The 20,127-nt window shown below is 38.2% G+C and overlaps 1 protein-coding gene across 1 annotated transcript in view; it reads right to left on the bottom strand.

Moving 5' to 3' along the window:
• Positions 1–20,127, bottom strand: part of ABCA12 (ATP binding cassette subfamily A member 12) — a 173,952-nt gene that overhangs the window by 100,136 nt on the left and 53,689 nt on the right. Inside the window, exons 3-6 of the mRNA XM_008690501.2 lie at positions 19,098–19,251; positions 7,438–7,529; positions 4,387–4,484; positions 53–238 (exon numbers count right to left, since the gene is read on the bottom strand). Of these exons, the coding sequence (XP_008688723.1) occupies positions 53–238; positions 4,387–4,484; positions 7,438–7,529; positions 19,098–19,251 (530 nt within the window). The remainder of the gene's footprint in view (positions 1–52; positions 239–4,386; positions 4,485–7,437; positions 7,530–19,097; positions 19,252–20,127) is intronic.

Below are 20,127 nucleotides of genomic sequence, written 5' to 3'. Positions count from 1 at the left end.
TTTCCTTTCATTGCTTAAGAGGTCTTGATCAAATTACAATATTTACACTCACCTGAGAGAATTGCTTTGTTAGTTCATGGAGAGAAGACTCTAAAAAGGTCATATTGGATAGGCAAAATTTGTTAAAAACGTTTTTCCCTAGAGTTGTCCAAGAGAAGGCGTAATGAGCGGTATAGTATGGATAGCTCTCACACAGTTCTCTTCGTATGTCTTCTGAAGTTGAATTTTGCTCTAACAGCTAAAAATATGTGTGAGAAGAGTGGGATAAGAATGTTAATAAATAGAGATACAAAGTAGTCTAGTCTTCAAGGAAACTGACTTGCCTTCACAATCGCCATTTTAAGGCCCTGCGTTATATCTAGTATTAAAATAACACTAAAATACATTTGGTTTATTTATGAAAAGTTACAAAAGAATGTGTGAATGTGTTAATTCTTGTCATTCTTATGCTTTAAATGAGGCATATATGATTTGTTTAATTGAGCTAATTTCCTATCTCTGACCAGAGAAACTAAATGCACAGATCTTTTCTAACAAAAATCTTCAGATTAAAAAATCTGAGTTTTTCCGGGGCATTTAGCAGCAAACTTGGGTGTCCTAACTCTTTGTGACAGTTCACGGGAAAACTGGCTGCCATCTTTGGAAGACTTCCGGAGAGGATGAGCTTTGGTATACAACACCCACAGTGTTTTTTTAGAGAGGTGGACCAACATGGATTATGTTTCATTTATAAAGCAAATATTCCATTTAGGAATTACACATATGAAGAGAAAAGGAAAACATATACATGAAGACACATAAAAGTATATAATTAACAACAGCAATAATTGAAAAGCATTTTCATAACGGAATCCTACATCCTCCATATATTTCACAGCACAGACCAGTCACAGACACCAGACACAGCACTAATTTCAGGTATAATAGTGATCACATTCACCATTTTAAGCTGTTTAGGTATTTACAGAGCCAATTAATATTTAGTTATAATGTTTAATGGATCCTTCCTAACAATTAATTCTTTTTTTTTTTAGTAAAACATGTTTTATATTTTTATTCTTTTTTAATTATTTATTTTAATGTTTTTTTATTATATTATGTTAGTCACCATGCAGTACATCCCCGGTTTCCGATGTAAAGTTTGATGATTCATTAGTTGCGTATAACACCCAGTGCACCATGCAATACGTGCCCTCCTTACTACCCATCACCAGTCTATCCCATTCCCCCACCCCCCTCCCCTCTGAGGCCCTCAGTTTGTTTCTCATAGTCCATAGTCTCTCATGCTTCATTCCCCCTTCTGATTACCCCCCTTTTCTTTATCCCTTTCTTCCCCTACCGATCTTCCTAGTTCTTATGTTCCATAGATGAGAGAAATCATATGATAATTGTCTTTCTCTGCTTGACTTATTTCACTTAGCATTATCTCCTCCACTGCTGTCCATGTTGCAGCAAATGTTGAGAACTCGTTCTTTCTGATAGCTGAGTAATATTCCATTGTATATATGGACCACAACTTCTTAATCCAGTCATCTGTTGAAGGGCATCTCAGTTCCTTCCACGATTTGGCTATTGTGGACAATGCTGCTATGAACATTGGGGTGCATATGGCCCTTCTCTTCACTACATCTGTATCTTTGGGGTAAATACCCAGTAGTGCAATTGCTGGGTCATAGGGTAGCTCAATTTTTAACTTTTTAAGGGACCTCTACACTGTTTTCCAGAGTGGCTGTACCAACTTGCATTCCCACCAACAATGTAGGAGAGATCCCCTTTCTCCACATCCTCTCCAGCAATTGTTGTTTCTTGCCTTGTCAATTTTTGCCATTCTAACTGGCGTAAGGTGGTATCTTAGTGTGATTTTGATTTGAATTTCCCTGATGGCTAATGATTTTGAACATTTTTTCATGTGTCTGTTAGCCATTTGTATGTCATCATTGGAAAAGTGTCTGTTCATATCTTCTGCCCATTTTATGATTTGTTTATTTGTTTCTCGCATATTGACTTTGAGAAGTTCTTTGTAGATCTTGGATACCAGTCTTTTATCTGTAGCATCATTTGCAAATATATTCTCCCATTCCGTGGGCTGCCTCTTAGTTTTTTTGACTGTTTCCTTGGCTGTGCAGAAGCTTTTTATCTTGATGAAGTCCCACAAGTTCATTTTATCTTTTGTTTCTCTTGCCTTTGGAGATGTGTCATGAAAAAGGTTGCTTTGGCCGATGTTGTACAGGTTGCTGCCTATGTTCTCCTCTAGGATTTTGATGGATTCCTGTCTCACATTGAAGTCTTTCATCCATTTGGAGTTTATTTTTGTGTATGGTGTGAGAAAGTGGTCAAGTTTCATTCTTTTGCATGTAGCTGTCCAATTTTCCCAGCACCATTTATTGAAGAGACTGTCTTTTTTCCACCAGATGTTTTTTCCTGCTTTATCAAAGATTAGTTGCCTGAAGAGCCGAGGGTCCATTTCTGGGTTCTCTATTCTGTTCCATTGGTCTATGTGTCTGACAATTAATTCTTAACACCCTGTGAGGTGGGGGCCAATTAACTTTATATTCCCCTTTAAGATTACGTCACAAAAGCTACACTCTGCCTTCCAGTGACACAACTTCTAAGTGAATGGAACCAGACGGGATCCACTTATTCTAGAATATACTCTAAGTGCCAAGTCTCCTAGTCATTCATCCATATCTCTTTCTTAACATTACACATACACTCACTCCTAAATGATTTCTCTACTCGTTTTTGCAAAGGTTGCAAAAAGCAGTAGAGAAAGAAAGAGGAATCGGAGAGACTGCTGACACAGGCATCAATATGTCATCCTAATTTTTACATCCCTTCCCTGCTCCAACTACTCTAAAAATACGTATCTATACATAGAAAATTCATTTTTGACTTATCTCCACTGGATATATGACTCTGTGCTGCCTCACAGAATTCTGAAATTTCATTCCATATGAGAAAGGGAACTTGGGAGTTTCAATACAATGAAGCCGTATTTTTAAGAACAGTGTTGTTACTCTAGATATTAAAGAATTTAACTGATCCAATGAAGACTTTGTGCTTCTAGGAACTAATATGGAGGAACCAGAATGGAATAAAATAACTTTCTCCCATTTATATACTGGTCTGATTTAGGGAGCCTTTAAATTAGAATTAACTGAGCATATTGGGGGCTTCTTACACCAAATAGGGAGTTTTAGGTATCTCAAATATTATTCTTGTTAGAACTAGACTTTCAACATCTACACTAAACTGAATGGGAAAGTCTTCTATTTCAACCGGCACTGGCAGAATTGCCTTGATGGGTAATAGTGCCTCTCCTGGAATCCCTTTTTGCCTTGTCCTTTGGCTTGCTTACATAAGCCAGTTTATTGAGAAGCCTCACTTACACAGAATGTTAATTCAGAGGTAACAGAGACATATTAAGCAGCAGAGGTTATGATCACTGGAGTATGAACAGAAGTTAAAGCTATGTTCTATAATCTATGTTCCATCCAGATGGAAGAAATATCTACTGCATAAAACATGAATATATTATTTAATGTGCATATGTGTGCATGTGTGTACGACAGAGAGAGATAGTGAGTGAAAGAGAGAGAAAGTCTATTAGCAAATGTTGAAAAACGATCTCTCTTTAATTTCTGAAGAGCACATAAAGCAAAGGCCAGCCAAATAAATGTATGAATCTGGCTGGATGAAAGACAGTAAGGAAAAGGGGGGACTGTGGTCAATAGAAGGGTACCCATTCTGTCTAAAGGCATTCAAATTCAATTTCCTAAAATCCACCTGCCCCAACACATACACACATTTAGCTCACAGGCTGCCAGTTTATGCCTCTGATAGAAATTATTATTATTATTATTATTATTATTATTATTATTATTATTATTTTGCAATCTGGAATCTTAAAATAAGAAGGATGTATGGGTAAGCTCTCTAAACTATGCCAAAGAAAAGGATTTTACTACTTTAGGGAGATATTTTCCATAGCTTCAAATTTTCCAAAGGCATTATCAGTACGGATGGGGCAGCAAGTTTTGTATTAGAGCTTCATTTGCTGTCATATACCATTTTTCTTCCCTGTTTCAGAAAATTAGGAGGTCATATATAATGCTACCCTATTTCTTACTAAAGGAAAATCTTAAGTTTGATTAAGGCACTTAACAGGGAAATAAATAAATGTCCAAGACCTTAAAGAATTCAGAATGTCTGAGAATTAAGCTTTTTTATGGAAGAGCTCCTGAGAAAAGAATCTTCCTGAGATACTACTCCAAATGGGAGGGGGTCTCAAATCTCTTCCCATTTGGGAGGTCCTTTTATTAACCTCAGAGGCATTTGTTCAACTGCTATTTATTATCAGTCCATTACAAAACTGAGTGAAATTACCTTTTCCAAATTAAGGATCCGGGCAAGGACTTGACTACCATTGAAAGTATCCGTTCCAGTACTTTCCAAAACAGAACTTGGACTGGGAAATACTGTGGCTGTAATAGAAGAAAGAATAGATTAGCATTCTAAACAGAAACACAAAAATGGGCAGATTCACATAAGAATCCATAAATATCACTTGTGCCCTTACATCCCCCACAGCAAGAATGTGCTCAAATACGCATCTTCCATGAAAGTTTTGTACTGGGAAAATGGCAAATCCCATCATTATTTCTTTTCACATAAAATTGTGATGGTTTTGGTCTGCTCTTGGGTTTTTTCCAATCATTTTAGATGTCATTTGCTTTCATTCCAGCTTACGTCATTAAACTTCATCACCAGTATTATTGCCTAATAAAGTGAATCATTTCTGTGTAGGCCTAGAGGACTTGAGGTGCCTCTACAAGCTCCACCGATCCATCATATCTAACATCTGTTCAAAGGATCTGCCAATGCACATCTGGTGATAATGGTTTTCTTTTTAATTATTCAATCGGGAGGCTGAAATCTGCTTAGGATCATAAATTCTTTCCTCCCCAAAGTGTTTTCTTTTGAAAGATATTTCAGATCAAATAAATGGGATGAAGCAATTAGTCCACACTACAGCATACTCTAATTAAGTAATTCTCAAAGTAGCCTCGTCTAGTACTATTTATGATGTGGCAGGGTGTCCTGGGTTAGGAGCATTAGCTAGAAGATTATGTTCATACCTATACAGCAGGGATGTTCAGTAAGCTAGTATGTTACCTTTCATAAATTCTCGACAGAGACACTTTGTTATACTCACAGCAAAGAACCTTAGTATTCAAAGATACAGTGATCTATCATCAGGAGGGCCCACCTAGGTTTTGTTATAACGCCTGTGGGGCTGAAGAATTTACCAACCGATTCCTCTGGATCAGGCAATACATTTGTGAGATGAGCGGCCAGGGTAGAAACATAATCTGTGGCTACTGAGCAAAGCAAAGCTTACTGGACCACAACACTATGATCTTCTTCCTACTGTGCTTTAAGCTACCCAGCCAAATACCCTCAGATCATTCACAACACATTAACTCCTCAGAACCACTCACTACTGTATTCCTGCTACATTAATGCAGGACCTTAGTCATTTGGTCCATCAACTTGCACTGGAATGTTATTTAAAGTCATAGTTTTTTGTTTGTTTATTTGCCTATAGTTCACATACAAGGTTACATTAGTTCTGGTGTACAACATAGTGATTCAACTTCTCTATATGTTATGCTACGCTCTCTCATCTGTCACCATACAACAATACTACAATCTCATTGACTTTATTCCTTACTCTGTGACCTTTATTGCTGTGACTTATTTATTTCATAAATGGAAGCTTATATTTCCCACACCCCTTCACCTATTTTGTCTGTCCCCCCACGTCCTTCCCTCTGGCAGCCATCAGTTTATTCTGTGATTTATAGGGCTGATTCTTCTTGTTTGTTTATTCATCTATTTTGTTTTTTAGATTTCACTTCTGAATGAAATCATATGGTATTTGTCTCTGTGTGTGTGTGTGTGTGTGTGTGTGTGTGTATCACACCTTTATCCATTTATCTATCAGTGAACACAGGATGCTGCCATGTCTTGGCTACTTTAAATAATGCGGCAATAAACACAAAGGTGCATATATCTTTTCAAATTAGTATTTTATTTTATTTGAGTAAATATCCAGTAGTGAAATTATTGGATCATGCGGTATTTCTATTTTTAATTTTCTGAGGAACCTCCATACTGTTTTCCACAGTAGCCACCAACTTACACAACGTTACAGAATCTTACATATTCCATGGCATTTTAAAGAGTACTTCTTTTTTTCCAGAGCACCAATCATGTTCCAAACACCCAGGAATCTTTGTTCCATTCACTAATAAATCCCCAGGACATAGACTGAGCTTACATGATAGTAAGCATCCAATAAATATTTGTCAAATGAATGTAAAACAGTCCTGCTGTTTTGAGAGTTTATTCTCAATTTATGGCTTCTAATGAGTGTCTCATGACCATTTGCATCAGAATTACTTGGGTGTAAGGCTCAGGCAGCTCAGCCGGAAGGTTTTCGGCACACTGAAGTGTGAAGGCCCCTGGCCTAGCTTTAAAGGAAGCACACAGTCCCACTGAGAGACTGTGATACTAAGCACTGAGGGGCAGGAACAAGGGTATAGTGGAAAGAGTACCAGCTTGGCTGCTGCTCTAGAATCAAGTCTGATGGAGAAGCATAGACAGGGCAGGTAACTCTGTTGGGCCTCAGAGTCCTCATTTCTAAAATGAAAAGTTTGGGTAAATCTCTGAGATTTCACCTAGTAACTTTTTTTTTTTTCTAATTGAAGTATAATTAACATACAGTGTTTTATTAGTTTCAGGTGTACAATATGGTGATTCAACAATTCTATACTCGGGGCTCATCAAGATGAGTGATCCCGTTTATTTCATCCCTCCTGCCCCACTCACCTCCCCTCTGGCAACCACCAGTTGGTTCTCTGTATTTAAGAATCTGTTTTTTAGTTTCCCTTTTTCCTTTGTTTGCTCATCTGTTTCTTAAATTCCATATAGGAGTGAAATCATATGGTATTTGTCTTTCTCTGACTTAGTTCACTTAATATTATACCCTTTAGGTCCATCCATATTGTTGCAAATGGTAATTTTTTTTATTACTGGGCTTTCTAACCATTCCAGCATCATCTAATTGCAGACAACTGGAGTCCCTAGCCAATTCTGGGAAACTGTGTAATTCTCAACATCATATTTAGTACCATCTAGGCTTTTGCTCCTAGAAAGTATTTTAGTAAGAACTTAATTTCCAATTATTCTCAAGAACTTTGCGTAATGGCACTGCCACACTCAGGCAACCTTAAGGAATATTTACATCTCTTGGGAATATTCTAGGTATTCCATCTCTGTTTGAAAAGTTAAAAGCATAACCCTTTCAAAGACTAGACCTTGCTGGCTCTTCCAAGAGGCCTGCCCTAAACTCAACAGAAGAGAATAGCTTACCCGGTGATGTGTGCCTTCTTTCTGGAACTTTGGTGCTCTGGAGTGATAAATTGCTGTCCTTCTCCAGGTTGGATGACTTTCTCAGAATTTCACTAGTGAAGAAAAAGCAAGAACTCTGTAACTTTACCCACATTAATTTCCATTAGTTACAGCAATGGATTATGTGGCATATTGCAGGGCTCTCCAAGGACTTACAAATTTTTAATCTACTTTCTAGGATTGTAATGGAAGAACTCACCTAACCATACACCAATGAATATATAAGGTGTCCTACAAGGTAAATTTTTATTCAGAGAAAATGGCCTAGATGAGGTTTAAAATAGTTATTTTTACTTTAATCTCATAAAAAGGAAATTATTTTAAAAAGACATTAGAGCTAAATATTGAAAGTAATCATGACACACACACACACACACACACACACACATATATATATTTTTCCTTTTAAACAGATGATGGACCCCAAATAGGTAAGAGCCCAACAGTGCTTCAGGGACTGAAACAAAGGTATGCTTATTTGTCAACCTTGAAAGAAAAACAAGTTTTATATGTTAAATTATAGATGGCATTTTTGAAGACTATCAAAACTGAATACTTATAAGACAGATTTAAGGAAGAAAGAAGGAACACACATTTACTTTGTATCTAGTCTGTGCCAAGTCCTGTAGCTGCTGTCATTACAGGTGGCACCAGGTGTTAAAGAATGTATAATGATGTAAGTAGATCTTTTATTGTACTGCATGTATCAATGTGGTAATAATAGCACTGTGGTGCCTGGAATCCCCATACATCGTGATCACACTAGCTTCTGGAAGAAAACATTACTGGACCTTTAGTAACCTTCTTTATAAAAATTCACTGTCTTTTGATTATCAAAATGGAAATAGTCATATTTTCTTGAAAACTTGATATACCTAAAGTAAGTGCCTAAAATAAATGTATATATTTCAAGAGTGAAACCAGTCGAGATGCCTGGATGTGAATACTTTTTGGAATTCCTAAAAGTTGGTGAATTTTGTGTAGTTGTTTATAAAAAACCTTACTTAAGATATATAAGGACGGATATAAAAATACAATAGTGACAAAGCAAGAAGTTCTATTCACTGCTGTGGTTCAATTTAACCTCCTTTTTAGAAGTAAGATCTGAATCATGGTTCCAGGGTACTTTGTGATTTATAATTGGGATTTTTTTCTTTTAGTCTGTCCTTTTAGTAAAAATGATAAGAAGAGGTGATATTTGTTTTCATTCCCTAGTGTTTTTCCAATATTCTCTGTAAAATGCACTGGTTGCTCCAAAAGTTCTGCATTCTTAATGTATATCTGAATTATTCATGACCATGACTGTATTCCCCTAAATCTTCTTACATTCCTTATGCTGACTATTTGGATGGGAAAGCTGCTCAGATAAAAATAAGAACTGACCTGTACATTTTCCCTTCTCTCAACAGAAGTTTTGGAAAGTTTGAGGAAGTCGGGTTCACTTTTCTTTTTCACAACATTTTTTTTTTTTTTTTAGTTAGGCTTGAAATACTATGAATATCAACACATTTTGAAAATAAAGGGGAAAACTGCCTTCATAAAAATTTTAAGGAATAGGGACAGCACCAAAAACCAAAGGGAGAAAGACGAAGATCAACACGAGCAAAGGAGCAAGAGAAAACAGAGACTGAATAATAAATGGGAGTGGGAGGGAAAAATAGAAGAAGAGGTGATAGGAAACTAAGAAAATGTAAGTTTAGAGAAGCAAAAGCTGCGTCTACTAGACAGAGGACACCTTGCCCATCTTCCCACATTCAGAGCAGCACCCTAAAACTACTCCTTCAAATATTCTTTAAAGACCAAAGAAAGACAAGCTCCTCCCTTTCCCAGCACGCCACTGGCTCAGCAGGTCTCAATTTACTCAACAGTAAAATGGCTGCTTCCAGACAAGCAACCATGGAGGTCTCTCTTCTAATAGATCTGTCCTTGACCACGGGAAGTACCCATGGTTTCATGGTCACTCATGAATACATATTACAATAGTGGGGAGGTGATCACTCTCCTTGTATGTGGCCTTGCTGTGCGTTTTTGTTGGGGTGAGAGATGAGGATATTACGTGGGCTTTGCTGTTCAACTTCCTACAAATTCCCCCCAGTTTTATTTTGCATTTACAAAATGTGGTGTGACAGCATATGTCCACTGTCACTGCACAACAAAAACTATTGTCTTTAAACTCTCAAAATGGAAACTACAAAATAAATGTATAAGAGAGCACTTGGGTAAAAAGATGAATTAAGGTTATATACTGAAATGCAGTTTACTTCACCCAAGCAAAGTAATTAATTCTTTTAAGTCCCTATTAAATTACTAATGCACCAATGGAACAGAATAGAGGCTCCAGGAATGAAGCCTCGGCTCTATGGGCAACTAATCTTTGACAAAGCAGGAAAAAACAACCAGTGGAAAAAAGACAGTCTCTTCAATAAATGGTGCTGGGAAAATTGGACAGCTATATGCAAAAGAATGAAACTTGACCACTCTCTCACACCATACACAAAGATAAACCCAAATGGATGAAAGACCTTGATGTGAGACAGGAATCCATCAAAATCCTAGAGGAGAACATAGGCTGTAACCTCTTCAACATTGGCCACAGCAACTTCTTTCATGACACATCTCCAAAGGCAAGAGAAACAAAAGAAAAAATGAACTTGTGGGATTTCATCAAGATAAAAATTTTCTGCACAGCAAAGGAAACAGTCATCAAAACAAAGAGGCAACCCATGAAACGGGAGAAGATATTTGCAAATGACACTACAGGTAACAGACTAGTATCCAAGATCTACAAGGAACTTTTCAAACTCAATACACGAGAAACAAATAATCAAATCAAAAAATGGGCAGAAGATATGAACAGACACTTTTCCAAAGAAGACATACAAATGGCTAACAGACACATGAAAAAATTTTCAAAATCATTAGCCATCAGGGAAATTCAAATCAAAACCACCTTATGCCAGTTAGAATGGCAAAAATGGACAAGGCAAGAAACAACAAATGTTGGAGAGATTGTGGAGAAAGGGGATTCCTCTTACACTGTTGGTGGGAATGCAAGTTGGTACAGCCACTTTGGAAAACAGTGTGGAGGTCCCTCAAAAAATTAAAAATAGAGCTACCCTATGACCCAGCAATTGCACTACTGGGTATTTACCCCAAAGATACAGATGTAGTGAAGAGAAGAGCCATATGTACCCCAATGTTCATAGAAGCATTGTCCACAATAGCTAAATTGTGGAAGGAGCCGAGATGCCCTTCAACAGATGAATGGATAAAGAAGATGTGGTCCATATATACAATTGAATATTACTCAGCCATCAAAAAGTACGATTTCACAACATTGGCAGCAACATGGACGGGACTGGAGGAGATTATGCTAAGTGAAATAAGTCAACCAGAGAAAGACAATTATATGGTTTCACTCATTTGTGGAACATAAGGAATAGCAGGGAGATCGGTAGGAGAAGGAAGGGAAGAATGAAGAGGGGGTAAACAGAAGGGGGAATGAACTACGAGAGACTATGGACTCTTGGAAACAAACTGAGGGCTTCAGAGGGGATGGGGTGAAGGATTGAGATAGGCCGGTGATGGGTATTAAGGAGGGCCCGTATTGCATGGAGCACTGGGTGTTACATGCAGACAATGAATCATGGAACACTACATTAAAAACTAATGATGTACTGTATGGTGACTAACATATCATAATAAAAATTTTTTAAAAAATTACTAATGCAGGGCAGGAAGGTAGCCAGTACTACTGAGTTAATGGTACTCTCTGAACTTTCTCATTAGCATGACCACACTTATAGACAGAACACTATAGCCGTGGAATGAGAGGTGAAAAACAGTACTCTTTCCATGCATACCGACTTTTAGTGCATTCTGTTTGTGTACCTATTCCTACCACTTCACCATTTTAGGCAGTGACGTCTTTGGAAGGAGGCACCAGGTGTCATTCATCTTCTTATTCCAAACACCTAACACAGTATTAGACCATAAGATCAGATGACTGATTAAATAAAAAGAGACAGTAATGCTGGGGTGTGGCAGAAAGTGCTCTGGAGTTAGAAGATACCTCTGGAATCCCCGCTCTGCCACTTCCTAAAACACTTCAGTCATTGCCTTCCTCATCTGCAAATTAGGAATGACAAACCTACCTTGCAAGAGTTGTGAGTACTACACAGATGTGCTTATCCAGTGCCTGTCTGGGTCCTGTCATTCTAGGCACTCAAAAATATTAACTGTCAAAAAATAATGGCACAGACACAGTCTTCAGGATGGAGCTGAGGTCCCATTCGTGTACATCTGTGCTCCAGATGTAATCCCTCTGGAATACTAGAAACTTCAAAATCTCCGGACACCAAATGGATGTGCCCTTATTATTCACAGATCTGGACCTGTAAGCATTGGCTAGTGAGTAGGACAAGGAAAAGGATCTCACCCAGGGTTTTGTAATCTCTTCTTCATTTTATTATTTATTTATAAGTTTACTTATGAAAGGAGTTTTTCATTTGTAGTGATGATTAGTTTTTCCATTCTGTTTTTTTTTAAGATTTTATTTATTTGACAGAGAGAGAGAGACAGCCAGCGAGAGAGGGAACACAAGCAGGGGGAGTGGGAGAGGAAGAAGCAGGCTCCCAGCAGAGGAACCCGATGTGGGGCTTGATCCCAGAACGCCAGGATCACGCCCTGAGTCGAAGGCAGACGCTTAACTACTGAGCCACCCAGGTGCCCCTTAGTTTTTCCGTTCTTAAGCTATATAATTCTTCAGAAAAGACTACAGTGTACTGCACTGGCAGATGGGAGGATGCCTAGCACGTGGCAATCACTGAATACCAGATAATAAGGAATAGCATTTGGAAGAACAGATAGCTAAGGAAGCATATATTTTTAATTACTTAGCCCGCCCTCCATTGTTGCATATCTTTTTCTGCAAAGGTCCTTAAAGAGAAAACACCCAGGAATGGCATGGCAGACAATAATGTATAATCATGCACTGTACCTACCATATTTATTGATTAACTCACCAACATTTATTAAATTCCCACTACATATATAACATAATGGAATAGTCAAATAAGGAGTTATTTGACTAATAATGATAGTTATTTGAGCTAATAATAATAGCTAAGTAAGGATATGCACAGGGGACAATGAGAACACATGACAGGGTCTGCTAAATCAGAGATCTAATTTGTGTTTCATATAGAGCAAGATTCTAGAATCACAACCTTAATTCAAAGCTCTTCCTACCTTAAACATTTTCCTTCACCTTTTTCACTAGCAGAGTGGTTCTTGACTGGAGGCAATTTTGGCCCCCTGCCCAGCAGACATTTGGCAATGACTGGAGATGTGTTTTCTCCTTGTCACAACTGGGGGGGGGGTGCTACTGTGATCTAGGGGGTAAAGGACAGGGATGCTGCTGACCATCCTACAATGTGCAGCACAACAAAGAATTATCTGACCCCAAGTAGCAATAGTGCTGATGTTGAAAAACCCTGCAATAGACTATTACAGATAAGATTCTGTGATGACTCATCCCCATTCCCACTCCCTAGGATGAACTCTGGAGACTTAAAAATCCTATTCAAGGAGGGCATGTGATGTAATGAGCACTGGGTATTATACAAGACTATGAATCACAGACCTGTACCTCTCAAACCAATAATACATTATATGTTAATTAATTGACTTAAAATTTTAAAAATGCTTTTTCTTTAAAAAAAAAATCATTCCAACTTCCTAGAGGTTGCTTGGCTTAGAGATAATGAAAAAAACAAAACAAAACAAAACAAAAAACAACAACAACAACAACCAAAAATCCTATTCAAGAACTCCAAAAGCTCTGAGGAAGTCTCAGAGAATCTATCTCATACTGGGTATTTCTGGGAAGAATATTAAAGCAAATGCAAAACTTAGAAACCCCCTGAATCCAGCACACAGGCTCACATGAGTCCAGAAAATCCAACCCTCTAGGTGGGGCAAGAAAGCCTGAATTACATTTCCAAGTGGCCCATAGGATCAGTTAACTACCTTTTATGGGACCCAGACATTTATATAGGACCATGGAGATGTCTAAGGGATTCTCCTGTATGATGCTGAAGAAGTAGATTCTGCCTCAGTGGCATTTATAGGTCCCTATTTTGGAATGGAATTCAATGAAAGAAATAACTCAAATTCAAATGTTAAATTTAAGATACTGGAAGGGAAACTAGGCCCAGAGTAGATTTTACATCTTCTCAGACATGTCTACCAACAGCAACATTTGTGAAATGTCACATTTATAGATATCATTATAATGGTAGAATTTATGCACTCATACTGGATGTCTATTTCCTGTGAGTGGAAAAGATTACCTGTGTAGGTGGTATCCATGTGTGCCATGGTAAATTTTGTCTATAAAAAGAATTGCTTTCAGGGAAGACACATATGGCAAGTCCTAGAAAGAAAATTCTGACATTCTTTTTTGCCTCTAAGGGTTAGTTAAACTTTCTATAGTTTCCCCCCTTTTCCCCATAATAATTACACAGGTATATAATGGCACCTGGAAAGAAGACAGGAGATGTGCTCTAGGCCAGTTCTGATCTCAGCTTCAGACAACATTCCTTATTGACTTCTAGCTACAAATAAAGACGCCGTATGCCACTGAGGCCCCCTTACTGCGTTGATGCAGCTGTCCTTCTTGGCTACAACCAAGCAGATGCCATTCACAGGAAAATCTTAAGTTTTTTCATTGTTATCTTCTATTTCATCTTCATGTTCATTCTTTCAGAGTCATCTGTGCTTCAGATATAATCCCTGCTTGCCCACGTTTAAAATATGTCTTTTCTAGGTGGCCCACCAACCAATCCAAAAACCTTTATTAAGATGTTAAGTTTTAAAAATGTCTTAGTATGTTCCTCTGTCCTAGGATATTTTTTATATTCTTAGGAGGAACTTTGGAGATATGTATCTGAACTAATACCTTTGAAAAGTTTTTAAAGGTACTATGATGGACAGATGAGGAAATGTCTTAGGGGGTAGATGTGTGTCAGAAACAAATAGAATATGGGGGAGATAACATCACAGTATCTTTCAGGTGATACTACACAAAGTATGTTCTACCTAGTCCTGAAACAGGTTGATTAATCTGGCAACACTACAAGGGAATTTATAAATTTTTCCATCACTATTTGTCTATTCCTCCAAGCCACGCAAGGGCCTCTCTTTCTCACTTCCATTAAATTCTGGGATTCTTTCTCTGTGGCCTATGTCAAACACAGCTTCCTCTAGTCCATGATCTACCACCTTCTCTGTCCTTAATGATCACACACTTACAGGCCTCTGGAGAACTCTCCAGACATCGCTCCACCCAAACCTCTCTCCTTTCCAATAACATATCTCCCACCCTTTGTTGTCTCATGCTCTGGGCACAGTGAGACCTAAACAAATGCTCATCACATTTACCATGTTATATGGTAATTTACCTGCTTACCTGTCCATATGTCTCTTTCTCCCACTGGACTGTAAGTTTGCATAGAGCACAGGACACGCCTTATTCATCTTGGTATCTGCCCTGACTTGCAGAGTCTCCAGCACACGGTACACATTCAATACACTGTTACTCAGCGAATTAACAATTTTGCTTGCATGGCAGTTAATATCTCCCCACTTTGCTTTTTGATAGACAAAACTTTAGCCCTTAATTTTTACATGACTAAATGATTCTCAAATGGTTACAAAATGGTTATATATTACTCTGAGGTTAACACAGTATGAGACCTACACATCCTCGTCACCCTTATCTTCAAATGTGGACACACATCTGTTCCACTTCCATTTACCTTACATTCCTAATGGTATCTTTAGATCAGTTTCTAAACACAACCATAGTTTCCAGCACTAAACAAAAGCCTTGGCATTTTAAAATTATCCCTGGGGGCGCCTGGGTGGCTCAGTCAGTTAAGCATCTGACTCTTGATTTCAGCTCGGGTCATGATCTCAGGGTTGGGAGATGAAACCCCACGTCGGGCTCTGCGCTCGGTGCTGAGTCTGCTTGTCCCTCTCCCTCAGCTCCTCCCTGCACTCGCACACTCACTCTCTCTCTCTCAAATAAATAAAAAAAAAATGAAATCTTTAAACAATATAAACATAAAATTATCCCTGAATAACTTACGGTTAACTCTATTAAAAGTTCCGTGTAAGCCAATAGGAGCAGAGGCATGAGTTTGGAAAGCACAGGTCAGGATGTGTGTCGGCATGACAGAGACAGGGAGCGAATCCATAGAGGCAGTTCTCCCACGGGATTCTCAGGAATGCTGAACCACTTCTCCAAATAATGACCCTGTGAGCTCTGGAGGGTGACCTTCGCTGCTCACCAGCTGTGTGAAAGACGGCACAGCCAGGGGCTCCCACTGTTCTGATGTATTCTTAGAGGCAGTGCAGAGGGAGGAAGGACCGCAAGGGTAAGTCCTGTGATGTTGGATCATCAGTTGTATAAATGAGCAAGAAAACCATAAATGTAATGTTTCTTTTTCCAGCCAGGTAGTTGGAGTTGATGCTGAGTATGGTGTTGGATTTTTATTTCAAAGCACCTCATCCTGAAGCTAATGCCTAAAGAAGTATGAATTTAATAAGAGAAGGCTGGTGCCGATGCAAAAACATCAAAACACTTGGCGACTGGCCCGCAAGTAGTGGCAGCAGTGTGATCCCGTCTTCAAGAAGAGGAGTCTATTAAAATAAACATGGTGGGCTTCTTTTGATGAGGCCAAAGATGGCATTTTCTTCCCTGCACTTACAGAACAGAAAAAGAAGACTGTTTTGTTTCTTAATGAAGCTATGCTGGTGAATCTTCCTTTACCAAAGGGAAGCAATTTAGTGGAACCGCTTACCCAGTAGCCATGCCCCAGTTTCACTGCATGGCTGTATAAACCATAAAAGTTAATAGCATGGTGGGAAATATCATTAATGCAATTTTATTATTGAACATAATTTTCTAAATTAAGTTCCAATTACTTGGTAGTTTAGAGAAAATACTGAATATACAGCAATATACAGTTTGAGCTAGACAAACTACCTGGGGGTTAGAATAAAACAAAGAAAAGTGCACATGGTCATCCGCCTAGAGAATCATCAACGGAGGATAAAATAAAGCTGGACTTTAACTCTAGTTCCAAAACCAACTCAGTGGCTCATCTCAGGCAACTCTGTGACTGTGGTTCTCTATGATATCACACAGAAAAATACTCTTTTTGGGGAAGGTACATTTATAAGTCTTAGATATTGTTAACAATTTCCCTCGTTGTAACTTGGTCCTTCATGAAAAAAAAAAAAAGATATAAAGTTGACAGCCCCAGAGAGAGCTGCAGTCCAATTTGCTAATAAGGAACATCAGTATTTCCAAGTCTGTTCTAACCCTTGGTTCATGAAACGTCTCTCTCAGGAACCACCCCCTCGTGAAGATCTACCTGATCACTCCACCTGAAAGCTCTCTGTGCTTCAAATATGGAAGGCGTCTTCCTTCATTACCTTTCTGGTACTCTTCATTGCACTCTCTTCCATGATGATGACTGGTTTAAAATACTCCCTTTTCTATTAGAACATAGGCACAGATCATACCTAATTCACCACTCACATGGGGCACGCAGACCATCTATGAATTAGTTGAACAACCAAGAGGTCATGCTTCCATTTTAGCTCTACTCTGATTACACAAGAGGGTACAGGCTCTCATTAGCTTTTGGTCCCCTTGCAGGGGTAATGCAGGTGTTAGTTGAGGTAATGCTTGTATGCACTTAGAACATGCTGGTTTCATACATAATATGTCATGTCATCTCCCTGCTTAACACTTTCCAATGGCTTCTCATTATACTAAAAATAAAAAGCAAATCCCTTCCCTTTTCCTGTATGTTTGATTCTGCATGCTCTCTGTCCTGTCTTTCTGTTTGACATATTCGCTACCCCTTGTATCATTTCTCACTAACATTAGCTAACTTTCTGTTCCTCTAAATGGTCAGGTTTATCACCCACCCCCTGAGCATGATTTGCTGCTGCTTTGCCTGGAACACTCTCTTCATATGATGTTGCTGGTCTCTTCCTGTCCTTGCTGGTCTCTACCCAAATGTCATCTGCTAGCAGAGGCCTTCTCTTGCCACCCTATTGACTTCCTAACTTTCAACATCTAGCCCATAACTTGCTTTCTTTTCTTGCTAGCACAATTGTTATTATCAGTAATTCTGTTATTTATTTATTTGGTTGCTCATTTTTTTGCTTGCTTTTCCTTAGAATGCAAGTAACAAGAGAGTAGAGGATTTGTCTGATTCACTTCTGTGTCATAGTGCCCAGAATGGTGCCTGGCACATAGAAATTTCTCAGTCATTATTTCTTGAATAAATTAATAAATGAATGAAAGAACATCAGAATGTTTTAAGCATGAAAACTCATTAACTTACTGAAACAACAAAACCAATGTGAATTAGCAACTAAACAATTGCGTTTTCTGAGCTACTGTCCATGACAATTCTTGATATGTTTATATTTTACACTAAACAGCTTGCTGTTGCTCTCTCTTATTAAAGTATCACCCATATTATTCGATGACCAAAATCATGATGATAATGTTAATAGAGAAATGGTGTAACTACCAACGAAGTTAAATTAAAATTTCAGAATCAAGTATCTCTGATTAGAGATAAATGTAATCTTTCCTTGAGAAACACTTAAAAAAAATCTCTAGCCAGAATTAGCTCATGGCTGACTCGGATAACAATACTGTTTTCAGTTCTACAGACAGGTGGGTTCCTGGAGTCTCTTTAGGTTTAGAATCCCAGGACAGAAAATTGAGATTATAGTCAGGTTGTAAGTGGTCTACGTTATCTTTATTCTTCAGTTGCCTCTTACACCACAAAATAGGATAGACATGAACCTCATTTAAAGGTTGTTATTTATTAAGTATACTTTCAATTTTATTGCTTTCATTTCTAGAACTTTATTCACTTATTTCTTAACGACTTTATTTATTCATTTGAGAGAGACAGAAAGAGCACGAGTGGGGGGAGGGGCAGCGAGAGAAGGAGGAGAACAGGCAGACTCCCCGCTGCATGCGGAGCCAGGTGCTCAGCTGGTCATGGGACCCCGAGATGGCAACCCAAGCAGAAGTCAGATGCCTAACTGACTAAGCACCCAGGCACCCTCGATTTCTAAAACTTTAATTTCCTTATTTGCATCTCCTGGTGTCTGTTACATCTGGAAGTACCATGTAGAGTAATATAAATATGTCAAGTTTCCAGGAGATAATACCCCTAACATTGCCCTGTATCTGAAGTTTGTGATCAAGCTTAGGACATGTGTCACTGACAATGTGAGGTAGAACCGAGAATCTCTGAGGAAGTTAAAGAGGAATGCCTTGGCCACAAGGCTTAAAAAGCAAGTTTGGGTAATCCATCCAAAATAGATTATGCTTACTCCCACATAAACATGGTAATTCCAGTGTGTACCCAAATTGTTCATTCATATTTACATCACCACATTTGCAGATATAGAAAATAAAGTCGTATATCTAACCCAGGAGGGCTTCCTGAATCTCTCATAAGGAAACAAGTTCTGATCTCTCAAAACAACTGAACACACTTGGAAAAGGCCCTTACCTGTCCTTAAATAGTGCGTCATCAATTCCTTTCCTACGAAGCAGATCTTTTGGCCCATAGGGTGTGTCTTTGCATTTAGAGTCTGTGTCACAGAGTAGGGTTTGCAGGAATGGGAAGAAGCCGGTACTAGGAAGGTTTCGAGGTGCAAGGTAACCTGAAATTAAAAAACAAAACAAAACAAAAAACAATAATTACATCACTATGGCATTTGCCTTGGAAGGGAAGGAAGTGTAGTAACTCTTGTCTTGTGAAATTACCTTCTGGATTATGACTATCTGGGTCCACTAATGTGTCAAAAAAATCTAAAAATGCCTGTTGCCCTACAAATCTCTTTTCCTGGAATTAGGTGCAAGAATGTCTGTGTTTTAAAAATAAATCACAGTATATCCATATGATAAAACACAATACGGCTAATAAAAATGTTGTCGAATAATATAGGAAATAGTTATAATATCTTGCCAATTAAAATGAGTAGATCACAAACAGCATGACCAGAATAGTTGTAATCTTTAAAAAATATATAAATGTAAGTATATTTAAAAATCTGGAACAGGGGCACCTGGGCGGCTCAGTGGGATTGAGCCCTGTATGGGGCCCCCTGCTTCTCCCTCTCCTCCCTGCTCATGTTCTCTCTCACTATCTCTGTCTCTCTATCTTGAAACAAAACAAAACAAGCAAACAAAAAAACCTGGAGGGATTTCCTCAGAGATATATTTCACATGATTTTTATTTTCGTTTAACTATATAGTAACTATTTTTTTCCCACAATGTACATGTCTTCTTTTGTTATCAAAGTCATTATAAATGCAGCCAATCTTCCTGATACCAGGAAATATTTTTGGTCTCCTCAAAATTTAACATAACATAAATAAGATTAATTATCCTATACACACAATATTTTTTCCTATTTAAAAACCAATAATAATTGAATAAATAAATTCTCCCAATTAAGATCACAGAAAACAAGAGCTGCAAGAGTAAAGGGTTTTGTAACCTTCACTCTAACATTTGCTTTATAAAATATGATGAT

This window comes from Ursus maritimus, unplaced genomic scaffold, assembly GCF_017311325.1.
Source record: "Ursus maritimus isolate PB19 unplaced genomic scaffold, ASM1731132v1 scaffold_1, whole genome shotgun sequence".
NCBI lineage: Eukaryota > Metazoa > Chordata > Mammalia > Carnivora > Ursidae > Ursus > Ursus maritimus.
This window is presented reverse-complemented; position numbering and strand designations above follow the sequence as displayed.